Source organism: Lampris incognitus, chromosome 2 (assembly GCF_029633865.1).
Source record: "Lampris incognitus isolate fLamInc1 chromosome 2, fLamInc1.hap2, whole genome shotgun sequence".
In the NCBI taxonomy this organism is placed as follows: Eukaryota; Metazoa; Chordata; class Actinopteri; order Lampriformes; family Lampridae; genus Lampris; species Lampris incognitus.
Window position 1 is genome coordinate 146,090,020 of NC_079212.1, and position 10,737 is coordinate 146,100,756.

Consider the following 10,737-nt stretch of genomic DNA (forward strand, 5'->3'; position numbering starts at 1 on the left):
CTCTGCCAAGGTGGTTTGAAGAAGGATTAATACTGAAAAAAGGAAAGAAAACCCAGGAACATTCTGACATACTGAAATATTTCAGCCACATCGTCATTCATTCACTCATTCATCATCAGCCGCTTCTCCGGGGTCGGGTCACGGTGGCAGCAAGCTAAGTAGGGCACTCCAGACATCCCTCTCCCCAGCAACGCCCTCCAGCTCCTCCTGGGGGATCCCAAGGCGTTCCCAGGCCAGGTTGGACATGTAGTCCCTCCAGCGAGTTCTGGGTCTACCTCGGGGTCTCCTCCCAATTGGCCGTGCCCGGAAAACCTCCAAAGGAAGGCGCTCTGGAGGCATCCTAATCAGATGCCCGAACCACCTCAACTGCCTCCTTTCGATGCGAAGGAGCAGCGGCTCTACTCTGAGCTCCCTCCGGATGTCCAAGCTCCTCACCCTATCTCTAAGGCTGAGCCCAGACACCCTATGGAGGAAACTCATTTCAGCCACTTGTAACCGCGATCTCACCCTTTCAGTAACTACCCAAAGCTCATGACCATAGGTGAGGGTTGGAACGAAGACTGACTGGTAAATTGAGAGCTTTGCCTTCCGGCTCAGCTCCCTCTTCACCACAATGGTCCGGTACAACGTCCGCATTACTGCTGATGCTGCACCAATCCGCCTGTCAGTCTCCTGCTCCATCCTACCCTCACTCGTGAACAAGACCCCATGATACTTGAACTCCTTTACTTGAGGCAACAACTCATCCCCAACCCAGAGAGCCATATCTTAACAATCACAAATATTGCTTGTTGCTGGAATAGCCTGTGAATCTGCCCAACAACATGTGTTTAAATTAAACCTCGCAGCTGACATCTTAGAAACGCGTCCTCTTTGTTACCCTCATTTCAGTCACCAGCCGGAAAGATGGCCAACTCATTCTGTCTAATGCCACAAAAATGTGGTAACATTTTCATACACTCTGAATTACAATTATTTCAATCTGCCAAATTAGTTTTTACATCATCAGGAATATGACTGTGTTAAAGGGTAGGTTCACTTTTTTGAACCCAGACTTCACTGAAACGTCATCAGATCTCTTCAGTATTGAGAAACTTAACACTCAAATGAATCTTTTAACACAGTACAATGGCCTTAATCCTTCAGACACTGAGATAGATGTCTTTTAAGAAAACTGGAAGTTCAGTGTTCATGCTAGCATTCACTGAGCTGTGAAATGCCAAGTGTGAAATCACAAGTTCAGACTTTGAATGGGATGAAAGTAATATGTCTGCTGTATCTGTTTTCACCGTGTGATTGAGAAGCCCTTTCAGCCTGTTTTCTTTGATTTACGGCAATACAAATAAACTTGAGACATGATAAAGCCGACACAGGCAACCATGTGCCATGGAGTGCCCAAAACAATGATGATAATAATAATAATAATAATAGATTTTATTTATATAGTACCTTTCTAAACAAAGTTACGAAGTGCTTCACTGAACAGGATAAAATAGGTAAAAATCACATACAAAATAAAAAAAAGAAATACGAGAATGAAATAAAAAGCCCTAACATAACTATAAAATAAGAGCAAAAGGGAAGAAAGCAATTTGTTAATCAAAACAGTTACAAAAATAAGAGTAAAAATAAAAACGGTATAAATAAAAACAAAATATCAAACATTTGTGTAAAAGCTTTCACATAAATAAAAGTTTTAAGACAAGATTTAAAAGAAGCTAGAGACTTGGTTCGTCTTCGCTCAGCAGGAAGAAAGTTCCATAGTGTTGGGGCTCTAACAGCAAAATCCCGATCACCCTTTGTGACAAACAGACCTGGGAATAACCAGCAGGGCTCCATCTGCAGACCTTAATGGTCAAGAGGGCGTATATCAGATCGATAACTCAGAAATGTATGTAGGAACAAGAATGTTTAAAGGCTTAAAAGTGAGCAGTAAAAATTTAAAATCAATCCGAAATATAACAGGAAGCCAGTGTAGGGAGGCAAGCACAGGAGTGATATGGTCATGCCTTATTGACCCGGTAATGAGCCGAGCAGCAGCGTTTTGTACCAACTGCAGACGGTGGAGGGAGCCCTTGCCGATACCCGAGTAAAGTGCATTGCAATAATCAAGCCGAGTATAGATAAAAGCATGTACAACTTTTTGCAGATAGGCAATAGTTAAAAATCACCTAATTTTGGAGATTACCTTGAGCTGGAGAAAACATGACTCAATAATATGTTTGATTTGATTATTAAAACCGAGGTTAGCATCGAATATTACCCCAAGAATCCTCTCATACTGCTTAAGACTACCTTACAGACCACCAAGATTAGTACCCAAAGGCCTGATGGAATTTGGGGGACCGAACAGAATGACCTCAGACTTATCATTAAATTTAAGAAAATTTTCGGAAATCCAAGATTTAATGTCAGAGAGGCAAGTTGTGAGATTTGCTAGACGGCTAGGATCTGAGGGTTTTAGTGGCACGAATAACTGAGTATCGTCAGTATAAAAATGATAAAACACATCATCATTTTGAATGACCTGGCCAAGAGACAGCATGTATAAAGAAAAGAGGGCCAAGAACTGAGCCTTGAGGGACACCACAACTCAGCTGAGCCATTGAGAAAGTAGAGTACCGAGAACAACAGAAAAACTTCAGTTGGAGAGATATATGCAGAATTTCCTTAAAATCAAGTTAGCACATCGGGTTTTGCACACCTCTAGTCAAAGATGGATTACCCAGGGGATCTGCTGGTGTAGTGACCAGTTAGAAGGAAAATCTGAGTAGTTTTGGCTCTCCATGGTTGCCTATCTAGACCAGAGCCAACCTGACACACCGTTTTCAAGTTGATCTGTCCAGTCTACCATTTCTTGGCCTCTTGTTTTCTTTGTATTTGTTGTCTTTCTTTTACTCCTCTTCATTCTGTCTTCTTTGTATTTACTCTTCAGTGGTGGGTGAGACACCGTTCATGAAAATCTACTCAAAAATCTCCTTTTCAGATACAAGATAGTTTTCCTCTTCCCAAACCACATTAGTTTTTACTTTGCAGTTGCCATACGAATCTCTTGTATTTTTTTTAACTCTAACAACACGTTTCGTCCTTCAAGTGGGCTGCTTAATGTACAGCCTAAAGCGAGTTTAGATGCCTTCATACCAAGCATGTGAACAACAGATCATGTTCAGTACAGGACCTGTTCATTACGGAGACATTCACGATTTTTAGTTTTGTAGTTCCATCATATGTCTCAGCTAAACAAGGCATGTCAGTAAATTCAGTATTATTCATACTGAACTTACTGACGTCTCCTTCATTGATAGTTCACTGAACCATCAGAGATTCGGTACGTATCGGACATGAAATTTATTCATTTAAACAAGATTTGTTCATTCACATTGCCCACCACTACAGTTGTGTCATCTGTCTTGTCTGTCCTGTGAGGTTTGCTGAATGTGGTGGTTGTTCCTCTCCTTTTCCCCTCTCTCTCTCTCCTTGGTTCTCTCCATCCTGGTTCTCCCGTGCAGACATTGTTCAGATAACTCCTCTGTTGTCAGGCGGGAAACATTTGAGATCGATGACGACTGCGACAGTCTGACCTGGGAGGAGAACGAGGAGACGCTGCTGCTGTGGGAGGATTTCACCAACTACAACGTGCCCTACGCTGTCACCACGACGACCTGCGTGCCCACCTGTCCCACCGACAACAATGGAGAGGGGGCGGAGCCAGTGAGTCACACCTGCGTCTATCACCCAACACGGACAAATCCAAATCCTTTCCATTTGCCAAATGAGTTTTCAGATAGCAGGGTTTAGACTTTGGTTGTATGTGAGGCACATGTACATAACATTTGAGAAGAGTTATCTAAAATGTAAAGAGTAATTTAACTAAAAGGTGAAAGTAAAAATTTTAACCTTGGTTTTCGCTGTACTTGAGAATTCTAGATCTGTGTATAGTTAACAAGCAAACAGAGTTTAAGCATACAAAATGTGAGAGGCGTGTAGTAGCAGAGCTTTATATATACATACTGTATACATAGCTTAGCTTAGCTTAAGGTTGTCCGTCGTGTCCGACGATGACAATCCTGCCTCTGTTACTTGTTAGTCTTCTTATGGCTGTAAAGCCCAATCCACGATCCACACTGTTTGCCACAGACAGAACAGGTGAGAGCACTGACTGAGGGTGTAGGTGTACTGACTGGGGGTGTAGGTGTACTGACTGGGGGTGTAGGTGTACTGACTGGGGGTGTAGGTGTGGCACTGGCTTCATGTCTCTTCAGGCGTCTCCTGGTCCATCGATCACCGCAGTCGTCCTCGAGCTTTTGCACCCCTTGTTGACAGAGCTGCCGCCAGATGGAGCATTGGGCGGAAGTGTCCACCAGCTGTCTCGGGTTCAGGCCGCATCTTTTCATGATGGTCTTCAGTTGGTCTTTGTACCGTTTTTCTGGCCCCCTGCCAAGCGGCGGCCAAGCTGTAGCTGGCCATACAGTGCTGTACGCAGTAAGCGCTCCTTTGGCATCCTGATGACATGACCGAGCCAGCGAAGTTGGTGCTGGGTGACGGTAGCCTCCATGCTGATGCAGCTCATCTTACAGAGTATTTCAGAACGGGGCACTCGGTCACGCCAGGTTATCCTCAGGATGCATTGTAGGCATCTGATGTGGAAGGCCTCAAGCATCCTGAGGTGGCGGCTGTACAGGGTCCACGCCTCACAGCTGTAGAGGAGAGTCGTGATGACAACTGCATACATACATACATATATACACACTATATACACTACCGTTCAAAAGTTTGGGATCACCCAAACAATTTCGTGTTTTCCATGAAAAGTCACACTTATTCACCACCATATGTTGTGAAATGAATAGAAAATAGAGTCAAGACATTGACAAGGTTAGAAATAATGATTTTTATTTGAAATAAGATTTTTTTTACATCAAACTTTGCTTTCGTTAAAGAATCCTCCATTTGCAGCAATTACAGCATTGCAGACCTTTGGCATTCTAGCTGTTAATTTGTTGAGGTAATCTGGAGAAATTGCACCCCACGCTTCCAGAAGCAGCTCCCACAAGTTGGATTGGTTGGATGGGCACTTCTTTGAGCAGATTGAGTTTCTGGAGCATCACATTTGTGGGGTCAATTAAACGCTCAAAATGGCCAGAAAAAGAGAACTTTCATCTGAAACTCGACAGTCTATTCTTGTTCTTAGAAATGAAGGCTATTCCATGCGAGAAATTGCTAAGAAATTGAAGATTTCCTACACCGGTGTGTACTACTCCCTTCAGAGGACAGCACAAACAGGCTCTAACAGGTACTATTTAATGAAGATGCCAGTTGGGGACCTGTGAGGCGTCTGTTTCTCAAACTAGAGACTCTAATGTACTTATCTTCTTGCTCAGTTGTGCAACGCGGCCTCCCACTTCTTTTTCTACTCTGGTTAGAGCCTGTTTGTGCTGTCCTCTGAAGGGAGTAGTACACACCGGTGTAGGAAATCTTCAATTTCTTAGCAATTTCTCGCATGGAATAGCCTTCATTTCTAAGAACAAGAATAGACTGTCGAGTTTCAGATGAAAGTTCTCTTTTTCTGGCCATTTTGAGCGTTTAATTGACCCCACAAATGTGATGCTCCAGAAACTCAATCTGCTCAAAGAAGTGCCCATCCAACCAATCCAACTTGTGGGAGCTGCTTCTGGAAGCGTGGGGTGCAATTTCTCCAGATTACCTCAACAAATTAACAGCTAGAATGCCAAAGGTCTGCAATGCTGTAATTGCTGCAAATGGAGGATTCTTTGACGAAAGCAAAGTTTGATGTAAAAAAAATCTTATTTCAAATACAAATCATTATTTCTAACCTTGTCAATGTCTTGACTCTATTTTCTATTCATTTCACAACATATGGTGGTGAATAAGTGTGACTTTTCATGGAAAACACAAAATTGTTTGGGTGATCCCAAACTTTTGAACGGTAGTGTACATATATATATAAAATATTAATGTTACATATTGTATGATCCCAGCAGTCATTGGGAGGCAGGCAGGGAGACACCCTGGACAGGCCGCCAGTCCATCACAGGACCATGGGAAGTCAATCAAGTAAAGTTAGTCAGTTGATGTCGACAGCGACCTCTTCAAATAAGAGGCGAGGGACCTCAACTGAGACCAATAAGAGAAGGCTGACATTAGCTGATGACTTGCCCGGTATTTGCCTGGTATGACATTTTTTTAATTCCTGATGGATTTGGCGTCTGTTTGTGCTCTCAGGACTCTCAGGATCGAAGCCTTGGCAGCCTCATAGATGAGACGGAGTCGCTTTTTAAGACCAGAGAGCAAGAGTACCAGGAAACAATCGATCAGATCGAGGTAGCATCCTCTATGTGTGTGTGTGTGTGTGTGTGTGTGTGTGTGTGTGTGTGTGTGTGTGTGTGAGAGGGACCAAAAAGATGTCAGTCTATGTTTCTGTGCATGCTGTTGAACGTGATATGTATGAGAAAGGAACATCAGAAATGAAACACAAATGGTTTGATAACCCGTATGTATTTTCCTTCATCTCTCTCTGTATTTACCCCTCTGTGACGCCACATTTCTCTTCCTGTCGCGTTCCTGCAGATGGAGCTGGCCACAGCAAAGAGCGACATGAACCGACATCTGCACGAGTACATGGAGATGTGCAGCATGAAGAGGGGCCTGGACGTACAGATGGAGACCTGCCGGAGGATGATAAAAGGTGGTAGGAACTCTCCCTCCATTAGTTCTGTGGCTAGCAGCGACTCAGGGAACACCGACGAGATCCAGGACGAGATCTCGGACAAGGACACCGAGGCAGACGGATCCGCCAGTTGATGGGCGGTCCAGCCCCGGTCCACCCCGTCTCTTTCTGGACTTTTCTTCGTTGACAAATGGAAACAAATGAAAAAAAAAAAAAAAGATGCTCACAGAGGTCTGCCCTGCTTGGGTGGAGGTGGTGGGCCTGACTCGCCGACAGGGTCACTTTGTGCTCGGGCAGACCGGAGGTCGCGGCTGCTGAGGCCAATCACATCTGGTGCTTCTACCGTGTCTCCGTTGTTGTGGCAGGAAAGAGACGGGTGCATCGTGTCGTGTCCAAGCTGTGCTCTCTTCCTCAAAGTTGGCCATTTTCTAACAGTTAAGCTGGGCGGAGACATGGTTTCTTTCTTTCTTTTATTAACTGTTGGTTCATAGACGCCCTCGACTTACTTCAGGAGTGGGAACATAAACATTATTCATTTTGGTGTCCTTCTGAGTTTTTTGTCTTTTTTTTTACATTATTTGAGACCACAAAAACTTCAGGGCCCCACCCCCCCAAATGAAAAATGAATCACATACTGAAGGTTTTCAGAGCGTTATTTGTTACACACAGATTATTGAAGTGTTTTCTGCCAAAGACACCGACTAGTGGAAGCGAGTGTCCGGTTCGAGTGGTGAGGGGAATCTGCAGGGTCTGACGGAGGAAAGGAGCACAGCCTTTTTGCTGCATCAATGCACTATTCAACTTCTATGCAACTTAGCTGGCCTTATTTTTTGACTGGCTTCTCCCCCTCTCATTTCTCTACAACCCCATACTCTTCGCCTTTTAAGCAGAGCAGGTGTTTTCTATCTGCCGTTTTGAAAGTTATTTTTGTGTGTGCGTTTGAGTATAAAATGATACGAGTTCCTTTTCCTGTTATGGCGATGGTAACGGCTGGAACAGTGCCCCATCAGGGTCAAGCTCGGGGAGCGGAGGCCACCGCCCCCCGGAGAGACATGCCAACACCAGTAAGAATGTAGTACAATCAATGCAAACTGATGATAAACTGATTTATTTGACTTACACTGCCTTATGTTGATTGTCCGCTGGCTAAACTCTGAGCTCCAAGCCGGTCGTCGTTCTCTGGTATTCAACCCCACCGCATCAGTTTGCCGACATCTTAAAAGGAGAGCTGGTACGTTACACTGTCAGAGGAATGCAATTCATTCCTAGTTTCAGATCCTTAACCAAATCCACGTTTTCAGACCTCTTAAGAGGAAACCAAAGGAATCATTTTTTCAGTAGCTTTCCTTTCCTTCAGTCTTCAGAAGACCAAAAAGTGTACATTTACCAGGATGTTACAGCCGCTGTTATTTAAGGCCTGGATGGCGTCTGGTCTAAGGGCGCTCACGTAGTCTATAAGTACAGGGCGCACACACTGTGCAGACGGACCACACCTTCTCATAGTCTTTTCATAGTCCGGTCGTACCAACACATACCAAAGGCCTACATTTCCCGCAATCTTGGTGCGTCGTTTTCCTTTCCCGCCAGAAGTGACAGACTGTAAACCACATGGCGCTGCCCCGGACGAGGAAGAAGAGCTGCTCTGTTGCCAGGCCGTGTTGGTGTCGGAAAGAAAAACCTGGCGGAGGTGGCATGTTCGACCAGTTAACAAAGGGAGGGATAGAGAGGGGGAGGTCAGCATGTTGGCGAGGGATATGAGAAGTATGGGTGAGGAAAAACATCGTCTCCATACTGTATGAACGTTGTAAAGCCGCGAAGAAGAAACTAAAGAGGTTTTGCGGTGCCACGCGAAATGCATGCCGATGTGAAACAGTTTCATGCCGAGCTGTGTTTTGTGCGACATCGGTACGTGGACGCTCGGGACGCGCGGTCACAGAAATTGAGCTTCGCGCGGACACGGGCAGGCGGATGTATGCGGAGGTCCACTATTGCGTCATTTTACCCCCAGCGGAGTACAATCCGTGTTTGGTACGTCAAGACTATGAACTGGCCTTTTAACTGGGACTTCCTCTGGCCAACTCATCTTAATGCTAACTCGGCTTGCTTGGCCTGTCGACGTCAGATGGTTAACTTCCTGTCCTACAGGGGGCACTGTTCCATGTCCATTACTCGTCCTGCTTTGTCTGCTCTCAAACGGGGGCTAGAACTGTATGATTGTACATAGAGGGCTGTCGGCATGTGATCGTATACCCCAGAGGCCTTTCTGTTCATATGGCTCTTTATGCAACAGATTGTGTTGTCTCATGTTTCACTGGTTATTGCTTCATTGGGTCAGTGCAGGAGCTGCCCAGTGCATGGGGATGGAGGCGCTCTCTCTGGCCATGTATTTTATATTTGTATTATAATTACCACGTGTTTCGTTGGATCACAGACAAGTGCTTCCTCTGTCTCGGGAGTTTTAAAGATGCAGAATGTCAAGTCACACATCTCTGTCATTTCAGCATGTTCCGCAGAAGACAAGAAACGCGTCCATTGGATTTCTATAACTCGCTCTATTTTGAACAAAACAGCTGCAATGCAGACAAATGCGCTGCTTTTTTATTCTAAAGAAAGTGTCTCTTCTAATCAACTATTAACTATATTTAAATGTGTCAGAAAAATACTTATTTTTCACTGTTTTTTTAAATTACTCTAATCCAGAAAAGACATCTTCTCATATTGTGACAGGAGTAGCACCCTTGTTCCTGATGTTTTAGTTACTGGAAAACCACATCACATCACCGCAAAAGGACAAGAAAAACCACCACTTTCCTTATTTTCCACCACAGTGTTTAGAGTCACGGCGACCTGAGCGCTGATGTGAAACCAGCCCGGCAAGTAGCAAAGAGCCATGCTTATCCTGCTACTGTTCTTTATGTTCTTCCTTATGTTCTACACTAAACAAGCTCACAGCTGACTGTACGGCGGGGACCAGGAGGCTAAATGAGACGATACGGCATCTTTCACGTCGTACCTTGTCCGACATCATAACACGCGCCATCCTGAACCACCATCTGAACCACACACTAACCAGCCAACCAAAGCAAATGTGTAAAGTTACTTGACGAAGATGAGTGTATATCTATGTGAAAAAGATGTATAATCTCGAGCTGTGATTTCTAATATTTCTGAGGAGTTTTACAGTCTTAAATTACAGTGTTTGTACAGACATACTATACATGTATTAGGTTGCAAAGGCTTGTCCCCCCCCCAAACCAATGATTCAGGCAAAATTCAGGGCATAATGTATTGTCTCTACTTCCCACTCTGAATCTGATGAGATTCAAGTGACACGACTGTCTAAACCCTCCTTGTTAATGTGTGTGTTGACTGGAGGTGTCCTCTTACGATTTTACAGGAAGAACCAGTGCTAAAAATGTAGGTGTGTTATTAAAGGTGCAATGTGTAAGCTTTACCTGAATACTGACCTGAGAAACATTAAGGGGACGAGTTGTTGCCTCAAGTGAAGGAGTTCAAGTATCTCGGGGTCTTGTTCACGAGTGAGGGTAGGATGGAGCGGGAGATTGACAGCCGGATTGGTGCAGCATCAGCAGTAATGTGGACGTTGTACTGGACCGTTGTGGTGAAGAGGGAGCTGAGCCGGAAGGCAAAGCTCTCAATTTACCAGTCAGTCTTCGTTCCAACCCTCACCTATGGTCATGAGCTTTGGTAGTGACTGGAAGAGTGAGATCACGGATACAAGCGGCTGAAATGAGTTTCCTCTGTAGGGTGTCTGGGCTCAGCCTTAGAGATAGGGTGAGGAGCTCGGACATCCGGAGGGAGCTCGGAGTAGAGCCACTGCTCCCTCGCGTCGAAAGGAGCCAGTTGAGGTGGTTCGGGCATCTGATTAGGATGCCTCCTGGGTGACTTCCTTTGGAGGTTTACCGAGCACAGCCAACTGGGAGGAGACCCCGGGGTAGACCCAGGACTCGCTGGAGGGACTACATGTCCAGTCTGGCCCGGGAACACCTTGGGGATTCCCCAGGGGGAGCTGAAGGGCGTTGCTGGGG

At 45.0% G+C, this 10,737-nt stretch overlaps 1 protein-coding gene across 1 annotated transcript in view; it reads left to right on the forward strand.

Moving 5' to 3' along the window:
• The window catches only part of iffo2b (intermediate filament family orphan 2b), a 49,040-nt gene extending 38,902 nt beyond the window's left edge, over positions 1 to 10,138 (forward strand). The window contains exons 6-8 of the mRNA XM_056274751.1: positions 3,540 to 3,711; positions 6,244 to 6,342; positions 6,589 to 10,138. Coding sequence (XP_056130726.1) covers positions 3,540 to 3,711; positions 6,244 to 6,342; positions 6,589 to 6,822 — 505 coding nt within the window. The 3' untranslated portion in view covers positions 6,823 to 10,138. The remainder of the gene's footprint in view (positions 1 to 3,539; positions 3,712 to 6,243; positions 6,343 to 6,588) is intronic.
• The last annotated feature ends 599 nt before the right edge of the window (positions 10,139 to 10,737 follow it).